We start from the raw sequence: 22,759 nt of genomic DNA, 5'->3' as shown, positions 1-22,759 counted from the left end.
CATCATGTTGATATAGGAATTATCTTCTCTTTAATCAAAACTCATTTAAGGTATTTTGGAGTTATACATTAAAGTAGTCATTGAGATATAACAAAACTATCTTCTTTTTATTGTTTTCACAGGATCAATTTGAAGATATTGTACATTATTTCACACCGTATAAACTATAACCAATGACCTGTCAGGAATTTATTACACTTTATTTCCAAACAAAAATGAAAACAGGTATAGATTGATATTGTAACTGGAGCAAACTATTGTTGGGTTTTGTATTTCAAAAAGCTTGTTTTTTCATTTAGAATTAAGGAAGTGCTGCATTTTGAAGGTACGTGCACCAAACTTTAAAAGTGTTTTTATATGTGTACGTACCCTGGGTGACTGAAAAAGTCAATAAAAGAATTAATAATCATAAGAAATAAATAAAAAATAAAACATTTCAAACAATATTTCTTCGATAATCCTTTTGCAATAAAAATTATGTGTATGCAGAATGTATAGGCTTCCAAACAAATACTGACTACAAAATGCAAAGGACATAATGCATAATCTACTACAACTTTTATATTAAACAATGACTATAAACGTTTCTATAATTTAACGATTATAATCAATTTCAACCAATACAAATGTTTTTGTTGTTTTTTTTAGCATGAAATAATATTGCATTCAGTCTTTTGAAATATAAAGACAAAAGTGACATATATTCAAGGGAAAATCAGCAATTACTGCATACAATCAATGAAACCAAAGAAAAAGAAAGGAAACCACATTCTCATGCACCACATGGTCTGTATAATCTACATATTCAGTATTTGCTCTGTTTAGTCTCTTTCAATAGCTCTAACGGTCCTGTTAAATATTTCGGCTTTAAAGTTTTTTAACCATGAGGGTAAAAACAAATGCTATAATATCTTAAGTTCATATCGATACCATATTTTAGAAATATTATAGCCGTGAATAAATTCCAATATTGCAATGCTATAGCATGGTAAAGACAAAGAAACACATCGCAATAAATAAGAACATTTCAGTATTTTTATATTTATTTAAGGAGGCAACACAGAAAACAAATTTTATTATCCACAGCAAAGAATACATTACAAAAAAGATAAAAATTGACATGTGCTTGTATTATATTCATGCCTTTGGGCTGCCAATGTGCTTCACCTAGAATATTTATTCATTCTTTTTATAATTTTAAATTAGCCAGTATATCTAAAATACAATCAATTTAAAGAGAAATGGATTTAGTAGCGCATTGAAGTATAGAACTGTTATGGCGTACGAAGGATTTAGAAAATAAAGACTTAAAACCACTTGTCACTCACCGATGTTGGTTAGAGTCCCGCCAAGGGTTTTATATTCTTTTATATGAGGAAACTAACCAGCTAGCTTACGGAACGTTGTTGCTTACTCAGGTGCACGTTCGTGTATGAAATAATGCAAGGAAAGGAACCTGAGGTCTTCTTCCACCAGTAAATCCGACAATTTGCCATATGCCATATACTTAAAAAATTTCTTTTTAAAGTAAACAAGAATCAAACTGAAAGTTTCATTTTAAGTTTGCCATTTCCCATATTTATTTATCAAATTCTAACGTACAATATCAATTAAGAGTTACCTAAAATGGTTCTTCTTAGTATGTTCTATTTTGTCGAGATGTATTCCTTCACCTGGCATATGTGTATGAAGACTTTCGTCGTCTTTTGCGAAGCACCTTTAACCAAATGTAAATGCATGTCGTTTCATTAAATATTTTATTGATACTTACATGTATATTCAAATTTTAAATGAAGATGTTTTGTGCAATTTCATAAAACGATTAATTAAATTCAATATTATATAACTGAATGATCTTTAAACACTGCTTCAATGTCATGTTTAAATTATTATTCTTTATCTATTATATAATAGCCCTAATATTATCAAATGTAACTTAATTATGCTTACATCATCTGTTTTCTTCTTAAGACGAAAACGACAACAAAAACAATAGCTATCACTAGTAATGCCGATGATACTCCAGCTACTATAGGAATTGTAAGGTCTGGATCTAATTTTTAAAAAGGAATTAATTAGAATTAAGAAAATATCATATACCGATATAATTTCTTATCAAAAATAGTAAAGTCAGTTAAACTTATATCGTTTCATTCAACATAAAATGTTTGAATCACAGTTTCGATTTCCTTTCTATTTATGAAATATTCTACGACTGAATATATAATAAAAAGACTAACAACCATGCAGACGTACATCAATATATACTGGTACAGAAAGTAATGAAAGAACTTTTGTTGACACATTTAAGAATATTATATCTTGCGGATCTTTAAATAATTGCTTTAAAGACGTTTCCTGTTGTTACACACACTACTAAATTTTCACAAAGACATAAAAAACAACAACAAAAAACAGACAAAAAATATTAATTGGTGCCTAAAATTTTCTAAACATCTGCATTGTCTAAGAAAATCATTGAAATAATGATTCTTTTCTAGTATGTAAAAAAGTATTACAAGTATGATAAAACTATTAAATGAAACATGTTTTTTCCCCAACTACTTACAGAACAAGGACATTTGTCTAATTTGTGTCATCTATCAAATTTCAATAACTATCCCTTGGTTGCTCAGAAATAAATTATTAGAATACATATCCGCAGACTTGCGTGCTCTACTTGTCACAATGCTCTGGATAGTTCAACAGGAGGGCCTGATCATCAAGGCTCTTAATGACAAGGATCAATTAATACTGTTAACTAGGAATGAAAAGGATAATTATAATGTCTTAAACTTAAACTGATATCACAACGTTTGTATCTGAATAATTAATTGTAAATGTAAACAATGTTGTTTCATATTTGGGCTGTAACACCTAGGTTTTGACCCCAGACCAGATAACCCATTTTCCAACTTGAGCTAGAAATAATAATTATAAACAACATTGTCGGCAAATGTCCAGAATATTTTGACTGAAAATGAAAATCTCTGGAGTGTTAAAACGGGTTTTCTTTATCTGTGCTATGTGACCTAGTTTTGGACCACAGATAAGCCATGTTCCACTTGAGATAGGAATTATCAAAATAATTCATCTGACACGTTTCTAGGATATTTGGGCTGAAAAGATTTCACTTATAGTGGTAAATAAATTTTTCTGATAATTTCTATGATAATTGGGCTGAAAAGATTTCACTTTATGGTGGTAAATAAAGTTTTCTGATAATTTCTAGGATAATTTGGCTGAAAAGATTTCACTTTATAGTGGTAAATAATTTTTTCTGATAATTTCTAGAATAATTGGGCTGAAAAAATTACATCTGGTGTGTTAAATAGTTCTCCATAATTTGGGATGTGTGACCTAGTTTTTAACGCAAGAAAACCCATATTCGAATTTACATTGAAATAATCGCATCAACCCAAGCTAAACTATAGACTATCTTAAGAAATCATTAAATATCCTTATTGAAAACCCCCTCCATGATAATTGTGCTAACAATGTTAATTTTGGAGTGTAAAAAAGAAAGGTTTTTCCATATTTGAAATGTGTTACCTACTTTTGACCCCAGAAGACTCATGTTCAAACTTAAGCAAGAAATCATTAAAACAACCTTTCTGATAAAATTTCAGGATAAGTTACATCTAGAGTGTTAAGAGTTTTTTTTCAATATTTAGGCTATGCTACCTAGGTTTTATCCAAGATGACCTATATCACGCCCGTTTAACTCACAACGAGTGTAAAATGTCCATCGGTAAAAATGTTGTGAGCAACTTCCGTTCCTCGTTGTGAGCACCCATCTATGACGAGTGACACGATAAACAAGGTGAGTTTTTCATAATTTTTGAAGATTACAGACATTTATGTAAAAATATCGGAATGCAGTTAGCTAGCGATGTGTTTTCCGAGTATGCACATGTAAAGATATTGTCTATTGGTGGACAATTTGATGGAAATACCGTGCGACGCAGTCACTCGGGGTAGCTGAAAAACTGGAGAGAACTTCTCTCCGGACCAAACTTAACATTGAAAACGTCGATTCTGGTGAAGTTTTGTGCATTCTAACTTAAAACAGATGCCCACAAGTCTTCAGCGTAAATTATTATCTGAAAGTCTTCATAGAAACGAAGATATACCCTTTTTTGCTTTAATTCTCGTTGTGAGCACCATAACCTCGTTGTGAGCAAGACAAGCGCAGTGCGTGTCTGGTTTTAATATGTAATTCAAATGGCGAGAATACAATTTTCAATCTACCAAAGGAATTAAAACGTTTTTGCACAGCAGCATTTTTTGCAAGACGTTGTGCATACCCCGAATTAGTTTTGAACTGTCCGTCCGTCAGTCCGTCAATCCGTCCGAAAACTTTAACATTGGCCATAACTTCCTTATTGGTAAACGGATTTGATTCATATTTGAACACAACATCCCTTAGCACAAGACCTTCCTACGGACCTGTAAATTGTTACCTTGACACCTGAATGGCCTTTACCTTGAAGGTCAAATTGTCCAAAAAAATTTAAGATTGGCCATAATGTCCTTATTAGTAAATCAATTTAATTCATATTTAGGCACAACACCTTTTTGGACAAGGCCTTCCAACTGACCTATATTCTTTTGACCTTGACCCGTGAATGACCTTTACCTTTTACCGATGGACATTTTACACTCGTTGTGAGTTAAACGGGCGTGTATATTAAAAATTGAACCTTTCCGACCGATTTTCAGTACATTTGTTCCGAAATAGAAGCCGTTAAAGTTTTTTTTTCATATTTGTGTGACCAAGTTTTTGTCTCCAGGTGACTTATATACGAACTTAAACTAGAAGTAATTAAAACATCTTTCTGACAAATGTCCAGGATGGTTGATCCGAATCAGTAGCCACTACAGTGTTAACGCGAATTTCAATTTTTGGCTCCTGTGACCTAGTCTTTCATTGGAAAAGATTAAAAAAGTGAAAACGGAACACCCTAAAGAACCAAAAACGACAAAATTAATTTTATTACAGGCTAGGTTTGACTGAGTCTGTTCATGGATGGAAACCCTGAGTCAGCTAATCTGAGCTTAAAAACAACATAGATAAGGGTGCCATATTATAGTCAACAAATATTCAACGTGAAAAATTGTCATGGCTTTTGAGAAAAATGCAAATATCCGCATTAAAAAGGTATTATCAAGCAAAAAAGTATGTCAGGATTATCTGCCTCTTAGAAATCCATTTCAACTTTGATAGTCAACAAATACACCATGTTTTCAGTGAATATATTTGATATTGTTTGAGAAATTAACCGGAACAAAATGTCAACCGAAAAAAAAAAAAAAAATTCTTAGCACTGTTAGAGGTCTACCAGGGAATGCTAAATGCCGCAAATAAAAGCACAGGGAATGCTAAATGCCACAAATAAAAGCAAAGTATTTTATCCATCAAAAGATAAGGTGTGTTTTCCTAAACCTTAGTCTACAAAAGGCAAGTGAATTCTGGGGCAGACCAATTTTGACCTGTGGGTCATTAATAATATTTCTGTTGTAAAAATATACAAATTGATAATACATGCCAAAAATCCAAGAGCTGGGCTTTGTAGTTTTATACTTTAAGACTTAAATGCGTTTTCTTTTACAAGTTTATATAAATAAAGCGACCCGGGACAGGTCAATAATGACCCAAGATACATTATTTATATCAGTTCTGCAGGTCTTTACAAGGTAATACTACATGATAATATCTTAGCTCTTAACATTGAAGTTTCACAAAAAAAGACTTACATGTGTTTTCTCATACTAAGTGGCCAAAGGGGCGGGAACAATATTAACCCGAGGAGCATGATTAACGCCGGTTTTGTACAGACTTAGTATATCTTAGCTCTTAGTAAGGTAGTTTTACAAATAAGACTGAAATGTGTTTCCTATACAAAACTTTATAAAATAAGTGATCGGCGGGGCAGGGCCAACATTGACCCAAGGGACATTATTAGTACAAGTTAGTTTGCAGTCCAGAAAGTGATGTAACATGCCAAATATCTAAGCTCTGGACATTGTAGTTTCACACAATAAGTCTCAGATATGTTTTCCTTATACAAATTATGTAAATCAAGTGACTTTTGGGGCGGGGCTAATGTTAAACCAATAGGCATGATTAATAATAATTTTGTAAAGGTTAATAAGACAATTTCAATTTCATATTCTAAATATCTGAGCTCTAAACATTAATGTTTCACACAATGAAACAATGTAAGTCTATATAAATCAAGGTATCTACATGGGAAGGGCCCATTTTGAACTCAGGAAGCCCAAACCTTTATTCTATACATCGTCTAATTATCAGTTCCCAAGATACAGAGCAAACACGAAAATTTAAAATTGATACAAAATGACTAAATGTGACCTTAATTGTTTACCTGAAGAAAGTCAAATCTGCGCTCCGCATATCGTCTAATTATGATTAACATTTCTAACTAGAAGTTTCAATTTCCTTCCACTGGTTCAAAAGATACAGAATGGACACGAAACTTGCTAATGATTAGGTGCATAACATTAAACGCCGAAATGTCAGGCGTATATAATGGGGCAAAAAAGCAATTATAAATTTACCTGTCCTTTAGAAAACAATCCATGTTTAGAATTTATCAAATTTTCTAAGGTTAAAGCGATTAAATTTGAGTGTTTGAAAATGTACGGTAAAGTTAAAAAACTAAAATAAAAGCATAATTTTGTAAAACTCGTCCTATGATTATCTGTTCTTTTGAGATACTGGTGCTATATTTTGTTATTGAACATAAATTCTTATTGAATAACTTTAGTTGTGTTGGAGAAAATGGACCTAAATAAAATATTAACCTGACAAATCTAGAAATGTGTTGAAACGTCACGAATGCCCCCGAATGCAGCCAAGATATAAAATGTTATAATATTATTTTTGCACAAACCATCTTTTCATTTCAAGTTCAAAGACCTTAAACTATTCAATGTTGACACAAACCATTTTTTATACAAAGTTCAAGGCCCTGAAACTATTCAGTGTTAACCTTTTGGAAATTACATTTTGCATATTTGATGCCGAGATAATGATATATTTTATTTGAAATGAATGTGTTCAACTGTTGGAGAGATAATGAACGGAAACTGAAAATTTCTTCAAGGGGCATATTTCTGTCAAATCTCATCAAACCATAATCAAATTCGAACTTGGCCTGGATTTTTCTATGATATATCCATATGTCAAATTTGATTTGAATGTGTGCAATTATTTCTAAGATAAAAACGGAAACTGATGACTACGGAATGGCAGAATGACGGAACAGAGTAACACTATACACCCGGCTATTTGGCGGGCATGAAAACTAACTTGAAAATGGACATTAATTTTAGGAGAATATGTCCTTTAAATGGGGCTTCCTTGTAAGACAATAAATTTCTATACTAGTAAAAAGCCTTTTCTAGATTCTGAGAAAATGAACCTTAACAATAATATTAACAAATACCGACGACAACGCCGATGCCGGCGTATTCACCGCAAGCACTATATTAAAGGTGACCTACCATAAAAATTGGTCTATATTGACAGTTTTGTTAAATTGCTAAAATATCATATTTCAGTCAACACAAAATTATGTCAATTTTAAAGATTTTAAGAGATAAAAGAATAGAAATGAATAAATAGGTAGATAAAAAATATAGATAACGGGTTAACATGCAATTTGGAAATATCTACAACCTTTTATAGTTTACAACTAATATTCAATTATTATATGGTTTTTTGAGCTATGATTTACACATAAAAACTTAATAAATAGTAATAGTAAAATCATTACTTAATTGGAGTAATATTTATAAAACGGTTCGGTTCACAGCAGTGTGATTTTGTTACCGTGATTTGTATTATATGTCCGTTATTCCTTATGTCAATAAAAAGAAGTATCAAATTATAATTGAGATCTGATTTAGTATGTTAGTTTAAGATTTAAATGGTCCATCTAACACCATACCATCAGATTAAAAAAAAAATATTTAGAATTAAAATCAGAAATTATTTAGATGAACCACATATAATTACCTATTATCCTAGGCAACTAAAATTAACGAAATTTGCAATGACACAATCAATGTAGAAAACTGAGAGTGCCTTGGATGATTCCATAAATTTCTTGGACGATTCCCTGCTTTTCTTAAATAATATATACAGGTAAAAGCTTTGTTTTGCGCGTTTATGCGTAAACTTTTCATCATTACTATATTGAAACACGATTTCGTTTATCAAAAATGTGTGACCTGATCACTGTAAAAATATATCTCATGAATTACGTTAAGTGATAAAAAAACAAATAAACTAAAAATAATTATACAGGACAGAAAAATATGAGCAATCTTTCAAAGTTTAAAGGTTCTGACATTTATTCAGCGAAATCAACGTTTATATGAAATATCAACGTCATTTTTCATGTGACTGACACAATCACCAAATTAGTAGTAGCGTAAAATCCTTTCATTAGAATTAGAGCAAAATATTTTATTGCCATATTAACTTAATTAATATGATATATATTAGATATTTAAAGAAAAGGTGAACATAGCAACATGCACGCGTATGATATAAATCACCTGCTGTATTTTGGTGTGCTGCAAAAGAAGTACAAATATCATCTCAACTATGCCAAAAAAGCAAACATCAAGTAGACTATCAGACAAAACTGATGTGCAGAAGTAACGTATGTGTTTACTTACTAATTGGTTTTAAAGATAACATATGTTCATCTACTTAAACGACACAAAAGCTGTTCTTTAAACTTGAACATTGCTATAAACAAAAATGTCAATAACTGTAAAGTTATGTATGAAAAAGGCATTTTCAAATGACTTTTTTCTTCACATAGAGAAGAAAAATGAAAAATCAAGTACTAGTGATATTAAAATCGGCTTTGATCATTATTTAAATTACTGTAAATGTTTTCGAAATGTAGCATTATTTAATTTTACTAACCTGTAGTTAACGGTTGAGAATATTCTGTTTCAGTACATCCACCGCTTGTACAAACAAATGATTTCACCCTAGTTCAGAAAAAAAGTAGAAATATAAAATGTGCTCATTTAAATTAATGAAACGTGGGTATTGTCATATAAAGTCTAATCAAACACAAATAAAGAAACAGCTTATAAGAGATGTATATTGTTAACAAAAAGACAATAGTTTTTCTGAAAATAATTCAACCTGTAACTTCGCCCAGGTTGCAATTCGCCGTTACAATATTTCTCTCCTTTTTCGTCCTGACATTCGCCATCTACTCCAACATAAAATGTGTAATGTTCTGGTTCGTTTGAGTTTGCTATTGCCCGCTTTTTCCTCTGGTCTGTAATGAAAAAGTCGCTGTTATAAATATGTAGATATTAACAAAACACAAAATGAATTCAAAACTTATTTATCTTTGAATCTATGAACTAATATTTCTATCTTATTCTTAAAACTTACTTGTAATAACATTATGATTAAAAGAAAATAAGAAAACATTGAAATTAAAAGTAATCATTTTATTTTTATGTTGAATCATACAATGTAAAATATTCAAATAAAGCTTTTATAACCTATACCTTTCACACATGGACCTTTCCAGTCTGTAGGTGTAGCTATGTAAGGTGATATGGAATCTTTATCTTTGACTTCAAACCAACTTTTATAATGCGTTGAGATTTTGTTTTCAAATTCCGTAGTATTACCCGTAAAGGGTGTATCTAAAATGATAAAAAGATTGGAAGACAAGTTGCTATGAAATTTCGGTGTGGCTCAGTATTTTCTGGTACAACGCATAATTTAGTCGCAAAAGTTCTAATGATTCCTGAATACATTTAGTTTATAAACTTTCTTCATTTTCTTGCATTTTTAATAAACTGCTCTGTGCTATTCCTATTCTGTAATACCCCTACGTGAAAACAACGTAACAAAAGATACCTTTACATTAAATCGTTAAATATTATAAAAACAATGTTGGACTATTTTGCCAAACAAAAAATCGTGAAATGTACCCTTGCACTTACAGTTAGCAAGAAATGTCTCGCGATCAGTTCACCATATCAACGCATCAATGAACACTTCTGATCATTTTTTCCTTTAAATCAATAGCATATATCCAAAAAATGAACTATTGTTGATGTACTCTCTTTGAAGGCAGAACATAAAAGTTAAGAAATGTGATCCTTGGCGAATTTTGAGTAGTATATATTTTAGTAGTATATATTTTTCAAATGCCCTACAATTTTTAGATTAAAATCCCTAAAAATATATACCATTTATAAATGAACAATGAAATGGTAAAATGATATATAGAAACTGGAGCTAATGAAGTTTATCGAAGCATTTTGGTGACTAAGCCCACCTGTTGCCTCGTCATCCTGGGCAACAATTACACCCCATCGTTTAGGATCACCGTTTCGTTTATTACAAAGAAGGTTCTTTAGGGATAGGTCCACCGCTATTTGTCTTTCTTTGTCCTTCGGTTGTTTTTTGCTAGGCTTTATCACTAAATCATCTACTGTCTCATTCAATTTGATAGGAGCTACAAACATATCGAATGTGATTCTTTACAAACAGTAATTACATGTATTTCATAAGTAATAGGATTTTTAAGATGCTTCAACAAACACCTTATTTGAAATCAACTGAAAAATAAATTGAATATATTAAAAAAAACATGTGAAAATACAATTAGCAATTATTATAACATTAGGGACACTGGGACAGTAATACACATTTTGAAATGAATTTCAATTTTATGTGAAATACATTGGAAAATGGAAGTTACAAATTATTCTAGCATTAATGAAAATTATGTTAATTGCAATTGATAATTGAAAAGTTTTTTTTTCTTTGATATGTTTTGCTTTTTTCAAAAATAAACGATAATATTTGAAGATTAAATCAGTTGAATCAATAATTCATATCTTACCTCCAGGATTTACAGTTTCCGTTTGAATCACCCGACTTCCGTTACCCACTTCGGTAGCGGCAAATACCTAAGAAATTTTTGCAATTCATCGTTATGTAAAACAACACTGATTTTAATTAATTATAAATGTGTGCACTATGAAAATTACTTTTAAGATAAAATTCTAGCATCATAAATGTCAATTTCATTTGGAATGACATAGTATTGAATACCAAACGGCTCATGTTTTAATATATTAACAAATATATCTTTTCAAAGTACATGTAACTCTGTATTAAATGATACTAAGCATGGAACTGATTCGTCTTAGTGATGTCTCTACCTTAACTATCTTACCTCTATTCTGTAGTTTCCTGGCTGAATATCTTTTATAATGTATGAAAAAGAATTAGTGTCCGTTCTTTCGCTAACTGGGTGTTCACTCTAAAATTTCAGTGAAGTAGATTATAGTAGACTTTGCTCAATTTTTATATTATAAGATATGATATGAATATATATTATATAAATAGAACTATAACAAAATGAAACAATCAGAATAAATGTTACTTTGTTAACTTTCAAAATCAATCTGTCCATTTAAATATTTGATTAAAGATAGATATAAAAAACAAGAGTCTTCTTGAAGATAAATATAAAGATAAAACTTACATCTAAATTCGTATACTGTATAAAGTAGTCAGTAAGTTTTCCATTAAGATCTATTTCTTTAGGCGCTTTCCATAATACTGTCAACGTTCTTGGTTTAGTAACTTCTTTCTCAGATATTATATTCATTTCAGAAACTTTTCCAGGAGCTGAGGGAAAAAGCATGTCATAATATGCATTTCAAACATATTAATTGATAGTTATTTATACCTAAATCATAAATATTTTTGTAGTCAATTTCGAAAGAAATATGATTTTTGTGAGAATCAGATTCAGGTGTACAAAATTCTCGTTAAGGTATTTAATTATTAATTTAACACTGCTGTTAACAGATATGATTCTTAAAAGTTATTATCTAATAAACTATAACACAAAATGTTATACTGAGGAAACACGGTTCAAATATATATTTAAAAGTAAAAGTATGAGAAGATTAAATCTACATCAATTTGTTTTCTGTTTCATTTCAGTAAGATTCTAGAGACAATTGCATGGATGTGTCATCACTCAATACGGTAACAGTGTCAGCAAAAACTAATAACGGAGGGAACAGATTCTGACATAAATAAACTTTTTAATTTTAGAGAATGATGATGAGCATACATGCAATATATAGAAATATTCAAGATTTATACTCACTGGATTCCTGTGTTCTGATTGTTTTTGAAACTGATGCAAGCTTTTCATTCCCTGATGAAGCATACACTGTTATATTGTATTCCCAGTATGCCTCATCTACCCTTATTTTTGTAGAATTGATGATCTCATCTTAAAATGTAAATTTATAAATCTATTTGAATATATAAGGCCACATAAGTCCTAGCTTCTCGGATCCATCTCTTATTACACTCAGGGCACAACCTATGTTCAACCTTTCTGGTTTTGACTTACACGAAATAATACAATGTATCAAGCCCCAGTTAAAACTTCTATGTACGAGGTATGACCAAAAAGTTCTCGGCCCGATATACTTTTAGCCACTGAACCTGATTTTTTACCGGATCGTAACACGGGATGAAACATGGGTCCATCAATTCGATCAATTATCCAAAAAACAAAGCATGGAGTGGAAGCACCCTTGCTCACCCCCTCCGAAGAAATTCAAGAGAGCACCATCAGCAGGGAAGATGATGGCTTCAATTTTTTGGGATAGTCAGGGGATAATCATGATTGACTATCTTGAGCAAGGTCGTTCCATAAACGGTACGTACTATGCAGACGAATTGAGACGTCTGCGTCAAGAAATCGCGCATAAAAAGAGGGGAAACTGACTCAAGGCGTTCTGCTCCTGCACGACAATGCGCCAGCTCACACATCCCAAGTTGCGATGGCTGCTGCAATTGACTGCGGCTTTAAAATTCTTCCCCATCCCCCATATTTTCCAGACTTGGGCCCCTCTGACCTGTTTCGAACCAAAAAATCAAGTTTCGTGGTAGACGTTTTGGGAGCAATGAAGGCGGTCAATGACTTCTTTGCGGAACAAAATAGAGAGTTCTATTTTGAAGGGTTAAACAAGTCGGAGCACAGGTGGGCCGAGTGCATTGATGTAGAGGGCGAAAGGTAAGCCCATTAGTTAGGTTTTTTGACTACCGGAAATACATCGGGCCAAGAACATATGATCGATCCTCGTAATGTGCCTTTATGATGTTTCTCATTTCATAGTCTTTAATCTATTCATGTTTTGGTATGCTAAAGCCGATGTTAGAGGACCTGGATGGTAGCTTGCATTTATCATAATTGTTCAAGTACACGCTCAACTAAAAGAAAATTGAAATATGTTCAATTTTGTCGTGCTAGGCGGCGACCTTTATGATTTAAGTTTCATTCTTGATTAAAAAATATGCATGTAAAGTCCCGTTATAATGTACATTATATAATATATCAATATATTAAGCTTTAAATGGGAAAAAATATTTAACCGTAACAAATAGCACTTGGAGACGGACCATTTGGACATTGCTGTCGTGATTTGAACAAAGACTAACACATTAACACCAAACCACTTGGTTTCAGATAAGATGAGATTTTAAATATGAACACACGTTAAATTAGATATAACTTGAAAAAGACCAATTTTGACCATGTTGTTACAATTTAAATGTTACAGAAAAACGACACTGTTTTGCAATTGAAAGGTCAGAAATGTTTTAAGGTTTTTACCCGACAGTCTCAATTATTATGAAACTTTAAAAAATAACATTTTATATAAATATGTGAGACAGACCATTGATACAATTTTAAAATACTCAAATGACAAACAACATACATACTAGTATATTATGCAATATTTGCATAGAAGGTACAATATAAGGTAGAAAATGTTATGAGTATAAATCGTTTTCATTGATGCAACCGATTATTTAATTGAGACAAACTTTGCATCTTTTGTTTTTCATTCAAGGCAATCTAAAGCTAAATATTGTTCTTAACTGTATATCTCTGCAAAAGGTAATCTGTTTCATTACATTTTCAGGTTAGATGCTTAGAATAATTGTGTTTTGGTATAACGGAATTATCATATACGAGAAGTAGTATATTCTCAAACCTGTCCAATAAGCTGTGCGTGTCGTGGTGTTGAACACTTTCTTTCTGTTTTTGACATCTTGTGCCTCAACAAAGTAAAATACTGGTCCATAAAACAGTGTTGGTGTTTTCCAATCTGCTGATATAGTATCGTTGGTAACAGCCTTAACTTCAAGCAGAATAGGTATTTCTGGGGCTATAAGAAATTTAAAAAAAAGTGTTGCAGTTTATGTAATATGAAGTTATATAGCATTAAATGAGTATGTCCCACGTTTGATAGCTCACAAAAGGAATATTAATTGGTATTTATAAGGTAACTTTTACTTAATATTTTATTAAACTCATGCTTTGCATGCTAAATTAATAATGTTTATTTGCAATTCATGATACAAAAGGAAACATACGAAATTATTATGTGAATTGAGGTTTAAAAATGAGTAATCTTAAATGTCTCATGAATAGCATAAACTTTAGGTGAAGTGGACTGAAATGCTTATTTATTTAATTCTTCAATTAATCAATAGTAATGAAACACATTTTCTGAACAGCAAATTACTTTTAAAAACATCAATACATTTTGGAAAGTTGCTCTATTGAACCTAAAGCCAACATATGCTAATCATTATCGTCCCATTCATTTGTGGGATGACCCTGAAGTTGGAAATTCCAACATGCATATGACAGGGTATAAATCTATATCTGATGAAATTATTTAATTAAAGTTATCATGAGCAAAATAATGTTGGTTCCATTATTACATGGTTGATTCCCGAAAACGTTGTAACATAAAATGTCTCTGTTATTTTATACACCTGAATAATGTGCTTAAACAGAATAAAATGTTCCGGAACAAAATATTATTTTGTTATTTTAAGGAGGGTTTTATCCGTTTCGCAATGATTTTGTGCATGCGCCATTCGCGTTTAAGGCTATAAATTACAATTATATTTATTTCATACAAGCATTCTGGAAGCATTCTTTTTAAAATTCAAACAATATTTTTTTCATAAGATATATAGCTTTATACACTTGAAGAGATGGATAACAGGCGGAATTTTGTTTTAGAATACCTTGCCAATCAAGATGGAAAGTATTATACCGATGATGCAGATTTTAGTGAGAAGTAACTTTTTAGAATACATATCTGTACTATAATACAATTGACAAATGCTGGTACGAATATTTAATCATGTCTCAGCCTCCTGTTTAACATCTTAAGGTTAATTTACCCCTTGAGGACATAACATTTTTGCTTATTTATTTATTTCTATTTATCTATTTTTGTATTCACATGTATTAAAATGAACGATAAGAGATTGCAAAAATAAAATATTTATATTGTATTTTCGAATGAATTCCCGTTTTCTTTCCTTAAACTATTCTGACAGTAATATGACCAAACATGTAAAAAAAACGTTTAATCCGGAAACCTTTCTTATGTTCGGATTAGACAGGTTCCACTGTACCAGTAATTAAATTATACTCACTTAACTAGACTTAGCAAATATGAAGTATAGAAATACAATTTGCCTTTTCCATAGGCTCTATTAGTGATCAACACAGATAAAAAAGATTCTTTCCTAGCTATAAATGCCATGCACTTCTTAGAACAGTGCTAAAATCCTTTACAAAAAGGAAAGAATGAAATTATGATAAAATTGAACCTTACATGATATTACTTTTAAATTCACGAAAGGTCAAAATTAATATGGTATCAATAATCATAAAATTTTAGTAAATAATTTACTTTAGAAAAGGATATATTAAATGAGTTTTATCTGTACTTATTGCAAAATTTTGGTGCATTTATGCCTTGATTGTTATGTTATGAAACCTTTTACAGATACAGTAAAAGACATATATGTGTACAAATGATATATCAATGTCAATATCTAGTCTTTTTTCATCCAATAGAGTATGGAATAGTTTCATATTAATATCTGGTATAAAAGTGATCCATCTGCAGCATCAAAGAAAAACAAAAACAAACAAACAAACAAAAAACAATCAAACAAAAAACAAAAACAGCAAAATTACATGGAAATTGAAGACTCGGTTTGATTCAGTTTGAAATTGCTAATTTTGAAATTATGTACATGGATTTGGGCAGTCCAAAATAATTCTTTTTGTACAATCAACAATAGTTACTTATTTCCAGGTGTATTTTTCTCTTTTCATTTGTCATTACTTCATTATAATAGTTACAAGTGTCACATAATGGAATTAAATTTTGTTTCCGCAGGCAGCGTTCACGTAGCGGTTGAATGTCCAACGAGCGTTTCAATGAAAACAGTCGATAGCTGTTGGGTTTTTTTCTGATGTTTTACTGTTTATGGACGTGTGTTGCTTTTATTTACGTTTTTTCTACCGGTGAATATCACATCATTTTCGTCTTACTACTTACCAATCAATACAAGATATGCTTTTCGACAAATTTTAATGAATCTAAAAATAACTTTATTAAGGCTGGACGTAAATGTTTCATAAAGAAATTAAAATAATGTTTACTTTGTGTATCATATATACTTAGACTGTATTTGAAAGGTATACTGAGCACAATTCAATTAACTACCTTAAAAAACTACCTAATAAAAATATTCTTACGTCCGATTGGAGCATGTATTGTGACAGATTCAGAAGGATCTCCTTCCCCAACAGAGTTCACTGCAGACACCGTAAACGTGTAATTTCTGTACGGAAATATGTCAAATGTATGATAAAGGTTGTCACTGCTTGTTACGTTTTTGCAATACTTCCATTGCTCACCTTCATGTTCAGTTCTGGACTTATTATATAAGCAAATATTATATAATTGTATTTGCCCGTTAGTATCACATGGTACATCCCAGGCCATTGTGACATTGAAGAGCGTAGCTTCCTTTGCCCCAGTTACAGTGTCTTTATTTATTTGACCTGGCCCTTTAAATATCAAATCATTTTCATTTCAATGAGGATTATATATTATATTGTCATATTATTGTGATATATTTAATTTAAAATGGTTTTACATCTTACTTCTACAGCTAAAATGTATGGACTATAACTTTCAGAATATGTAAAAGTTGATTAATTAACTTAGACTTGCTCTAAACTAATATAAAATGAAAAGACATCTATATGCAATTTGAAAATATAAATAATCAAAAATTCTATCCGTCAAATGTGAACATAACTTGTATAATGAAAGATATTTGCGGAATAGTGTAAAAGCTTAAGAAGAAAGTAAAGAAAAAACACATTCATATAAATAAATATAATTATAAATAAATATAATTTACTGCTTTTTAATGTTGTAACAATTTCTTCTGCTGAGCTGTTCCCGGTTCCAGCATTATTTGTTGCCTTCACTGACACTTTATATGTCCAGAAAGGATAAATATCGCCACCATCAAGTTGAATTTCATTCAACGGTTCTTCAGTTATGTATTTGGTCTTCATAACATCTTCACCTTTTTTAGAGCAGTTGTACCTTGCATATGTGTATTGAACCGTGTAATTTCTTACTTCACCGTTCCTTTCAATGGGTGGTTGCCACATAAAATTTATAGTTTTGCTGGTTACATTTTTTATGGAAACATTGACAGGTATACCAGGTGCTGTAACAATAAATCAGGGTTATCAACGTTTAGGAAAAGTTTCTATAATTTGGAATACAAATACATGTAGCATGAAATATTTCTTTTTCAATGCCAAACTTGGTGTTTGCAAAAGCTTTGCAAAGAAAGCAAAAATATTTCTTCAATTATTCATAGTATTGCTTTGTTAAGATGTGTGGAACTTCAATATCACAAAATCCAAAGAAAAACATTTACATCATAACATCATAAACCACAAACAAGAAAACAAGCCATTTATATATTATCTAATTTTCCTACTTGTAAATTAAAAACTTCAATAAAAAATTGCTTATATCCTCTGTATGGTAATTATTATTTTCATGATATTCATTGGAGAAGGAATTATTTTTAGTTCGTCGGATGTTCGCTAAGAAACATTTTATGCATAAGTTGCATGCATATTATTGCATATCTTTCAAATATTCGGCATATGTTACATATTTAATCCAGATAAATTAATTGAAGTCAAAAGAGAAAGTACGAGTTTTTAAAATCGGTTTACTACATTTTTTTTCCAAATGGTATTGATATTGATCCGTAGCAACACAAATGTCAACATTAATTTCAAGCGTTATAAATCTTAGCTCTAAATGTTCATCGTTGAAGAGATATTCCAGCGTGGCAAAAGAATAGAATCATAACTGAGACTGAAAAACACTCACTAAAACATAAACAGTTGAAGAAAAATATTATAGACATCAGCAAACATACTATATTCCAGTGTATTGATTGATTCTGTATATTCATCCCCTCTTTCAATAGTAAAGGCAACAATGGAAACGGTGTAATTTCTGTAAGGGTGTAGCCCTTGAATGTCCCAAAAGAAACTGGACTTTTGTATGTCATAAATTTCCGTCACCACTTCACATTCACCATTTTCATTTCTCCTAGAATCCTACAAATATGTAAATTGAGCCTTAAAACATAACTGAAACAGAATTGCATTTGTGAAAAAATACTTTGTCATCACCGCATTAGTACTTAATATTAGGAACAGAAGATTTTGTTTTTGTTTTAATTCAGTTGAACTTTCTCATAACGTAATTTTGTCTAGTGAATTCGAGGCTCCTGGTCATATCTCAGCGTTTCAAATGAAAGACAACCAGCAGATGTGTCTAAAGTATAATAATTGGTACAAAATGAAAGTGTTCTTACTTGATAAAAATTTTGGTATTTACTGCATAACACAGTTGTATTAAACTCTGAAATACAGTTACAGTTATTTTTATTAAATATTTTTCTTTTAATTAAGTGTCAAAGGGTGAGAAAGATGTGCAACCTGACCGAGACTCGAACCCAGGACCCCCGGAATACCGTACCGCTGCTCTACCGACTGAGCTATCCGGCCGCTTACACATTTTCTCCCCTAAAAAGTAAATAGTTCTGAACCGTGACATACTCCCCTGCTTTATGGAAATTCGTCCTCGAAGTTCACAGACTAACAGAGTAATGTTAACTTAACTCATAGCTATATGCGGTCACGGTCCCCCGTTGGGCGCCAAATGTCATAGGGTGAAAAAAATGTGCAGCCTGACCGGGACTCGAGGAATACCGTACCAATGTTCTACCGACTGAGCTATCCGGCTGCCTGCACATTTTTTCCTCTAAATATTGAACAGCTCTGAACTGTGATATAAGCATGATCTATTTCTACATGAAAACATATATGATTTAAATAAATAATTATATACATGGTGCTTATCATAATGTCCTTATAATGTCCTTAGATTATTTCATAAATATCCCTCCACGGCAAACAACACTCTTGGTAGAAGTCATTATCTCAAATTATTTCATAAGATTCTTTGAAAAGCAAACACCTCTCTTAGACCAACACCATGCTGTTAAGTTTTCTTTAGAAAAAAACGCATATGATGTACACATGTATAAATAAGGGAGCCATTGGCCCCAAAGCACTCACCTGAAGACAGACTGTTATTTGTGTAAAAGTAGTGAGAGCTAGCGTTTATAATAACACTTTGAACGATGCTGGTCACTAGACCATACGAGTTGGTGCACTTTAGGAATCTGTCCGCAGCAAAATTCATGTGTTATAATCCTAATCTTAACCCACTTAACCATTAACACTTACATTACCCATACCATTAAATGTTAGACGTTGCGATACGATATTTCGATTTAAAATAAGATCATTTTGTACAAAATTATCTATTTTCAAAGGCATTGTTTATAAAGAACTGACCACTCTATTTCTATCAAAATAAGGGCACTTTGGATTGAATATGTAAATATTCCTTCCATTATAATATCCGTCATATGTTGCGGATCAGATCGGCACCTCGTTACCGCCCAATGGGCGGTTCACCTCGTACAGTATATTCCGATCCGAACCGCAACAATCTGTCAGATATATTTTCTTGCATATTCTACCATATTCCAACATATTTTAATTCTTTACCTTAGTAAAACAATTTTCCACGGAAATTTATATCATTACACCCGTAACTTATTTCTTACGACAGCCTATGCAATAATAACTTCATTCATAACGGTGCAATAACGTCATCATAAGCACGCCATTGTAGAGCACGCGACTCATCTGACACCCCATGCCAGATGAGATTTTTGGCATTGGTAAAACTAACGAAAACACCAGTCTTATTCGCAAGAAACCGGGTTTTCTTTTTTGCATTATTGAGAATAATAAACCCTTTGAGTCGCTTGATAAAGCTAACATTATGAATTTTCATGATACGATTTTGACAAACAGTAATCATGAATTTTGTAAAGTGAAATAATTCTAACATTGCATAATTTTGAAAACAGAACTGATTAATGTGATATTATTGTCCATAAAATTTCAGTTAATTACTCTGTTATGCTCCGAACAAAGATTATAATTATGTGAAAAAATGCAAAAAGTAAAGAGTTATTTAAAGTTTATTAAAGTTTATTATAAACATCCTGCGTGTTTCTGAGATTTATATAAAATAATAGATACTTAAAAGTTACTTATATTTTTTCGGTTATGCCAGTTACATAATTAAGCATAAAAAAACAAAAAGAACAATGACACAAAAGACAGTTATAGTTTTAAGTGTGATTTATCAAAGTCGATACCTTCTGTATTATGAAAACTAAATTACGGAAAGGGAAAATCTCCAAATCTAGACAATTATGCTCACATATAGAGTAGTTTCAAAGTTATGTTTTAAACTTTACAATAAAGTTGGTACAGTATGGAGATACGTTTTCAATTAAGTACACTGCAAGTATATTTGACACAATGCGTCATTGATATGAAGTGCAATATTTACCTCTTCAGAATCGCTGAGTTGGGTTTTGTTGCTCATGAATTCCTTTTTCTTTATACAGCGTCCATTTAATTGCACTAATGCATCATAGTATCTGATAATCCCATTTTTTACAACAGGAGCATCCCATGTAACCAGAACAGAGTCATGGGTTAAGTTGTGTTTGCCAAAATTTGTCACAGATTCAGGCCCTATAACAAGATGCAGTATAATAGGAACTCATTTGTAATATTGTCTTGTCATTTTTAGTTTGATTCATTAGATTGTACTGTATGTTAAAATTGATTAAAAAAGGAATTCATAAGAAAGTAACAACTTTACTTTTTTATATATTTCATATGTTTACATTGTTAAAAATAATGAACTAGTTCTGAAATAAGAAAAGGTACTTCAACAAACGCAAATAAAAATTATTTTTTATTAGTAATTTCGGTTAATTTAACATCAAATTTACAATATTTTCTTGGCATGATCAAATTAATACTATTGAAAAATATTGATTGTCGAAAAGTCGCACCCAAAACTAAACATGTCACTGGTCTGGCAACGACACTTACGCTAGCCACTATGTTAATAGTGTTTTCATTTTGAGTTACGGTTTAGCTCAGCACATTTGACTTGTCAAAGATATATGATTATATTGTTTGCTATTCATCAAACAATTCAGTTTTCGAGCATGACTGATGACGGGGAAAAGAGCAGTTAAGTAAAGAAGAAACAACCTGCATATTAAGCTTAATCACATATGATTTTAAATACAGTCCAAAGGTATCAATTTTTATATTTTAATTTCTTGCAACAGTACTAGTCTAATAGTTTGAAGTTCTAAATTGAACTGTAATACATGCAGGTAACAAAAATATTCTACGTTTTGAATATTAACAAGAAAATATTTTATTACATACATTTTTTCTTACACGTTTGTTGAAATAACAACCATGGTTCTTTAATCAAAAAAAATGAAGTAGCCTCTGTAAAAGCAGCAATGATTTTATTTTTTTAATTTGGTTTTTCAACGCCACCATCTTCTAAAAAAGGAGCGATAGCATAAAACCAAAATGTGTGCACGTTTTGATGTTTATTGTAATGACAGTTTTTGCTAATAAATGTCATTGCATTTACCGTTCTTAGAAGGCCTTTCATTCTGTTCTTGTCACAATATACACATAGAGGTACATATTGCCTCTAATCATGGAATCTATTCTATTTTACCAGATTAAAAGCGCAGACAGAATGACAAGGGACGAGCTGATTCTAGTATACCCCCTTTAACTTTGATTGTGAGATTTAGTGAGAAAGTATACCTGTTTCATTTGTTTCTTGACTAATCTTTTCTGTACTTGGAGAGCTAAGCAGCTCGTTGCCACACTCTTTATTGGTAATCTTTACAACAACAGTAATGTTGCAAAAGGTTCCGGGACAGAGTGAAAGCAGCACTGCATGTGTTTCATTAGTATTGTTGTTTTGGAAAATGTATGTATGATTGTTTGGACACAGACATGTAGCATTATATAAAAAACTATCCCGGTACCCTTTCGGTGGTTCCCACTTTATGTAAAGTTTATTTGAAGTTGTGTTTTCTGGTACTCCAACGATTGTTTTCTCATCTATCTTCATTGGTTCTGTTTTAAATATCACCATTAGCAATAATGAATAAATAAATAGATAGATGCAACTTGAAAACGTGAATTGACATTAAATGATACATTATAATTGATTATTTGTATATATAACAGAGAAGTAAGGCACGAATATTACATTAAAAAACCTGAAG

General features: G+C 31.2%; 1 protein-coding gene across 1 annotated transcript in view; it reads right to left on the bottom strand.

Moving 5' to 3' along the window:
• LOC132752802 (tyrosine-protein phosphatase 10D-like) overlaps positions 1-22,759 on the bottom strand; it is a 90,283-nt gene that overhangs the window by 8,071 nt on the left and 59,453 nt on the right. Inside the window, exons 19-35 of the mRNA XM_060743188.1 lie at positions 22,290-22,607; positions 20,989-21,176; positions 18,422-18,605; positions 17,372-17,689; positions 16,698-17,012; positions 14,116-14,289; positions 12,210-12,338; positions 11,574-11,719; positions 11,262-11,348; positions 10,926-10,992; positions 10,356-10,535; positions 9,574-9,714; positions 9,197-9,335; positions 8,969-9,036; positions 8,590-8,607; positions 1,951-2,053; positions 1,622-1,717 (exon numbers count right to left, since the gene is read on the bottom strand). Of these exons, the coding sequence (XP_060599171.1) occupies positions 1,622-1,717; positions 1,951-2,053; positions 8,590-8,607; positions 8,969-9,036; positions 9,197-9,335; positions 9,574-9,714; positions 10,356-10,535; positions 10,926-10,992; positions 11,262-11,348; positions 11,574-11,719; positions 12,210-12,338; positions 14,116-14,289; positions 16,698-17,012; positions 17,372-17,689; positions 18,422-18,605; positions 20,989-21,176; positions 22,290-22,607 (2,671 nt within the window). The remainder of the gene's footprint in view (positions 1-1,621; positions 1,718-1,950; positions 2,054-8,589; positions 8,608-8,968; positions 9,037-9,196; positions 9,336-9,573; positions 9,715-10,355; positions 10,536-10,925; positions 10,993-11,261; positions 11,349-11,573; positions 11,720-12,209; positions 12,339-14,115; positions 14,290-16,697; positions 17,013-17,371; positions 17,690-18,421; positions 18,606-20,988; positions 21,177-22,289; positions 22,608-22,759) is intronic.

The sequence above is a fragment of the Ruditapes philippinarum genome, unplaced genomic scaffold, assembly GCF_026571515.1.
Source record: "Ruditapes philippinarum isolate M1 unplaced genomic scaffold, ASM2657151v2 ctg395_1_1_1_1, whole genome shotgun sequence".
NCBI lineage: Eukaryota > Metazoa > Mollusca > Bivalvia > Venerida > Veneridae > Ruditapes > Ruditapes philippinarum.
Note: the sequence above shows the minus strand (reverse complement) of the source record. Positions and strands in the feature narration are given on the sequence as shown.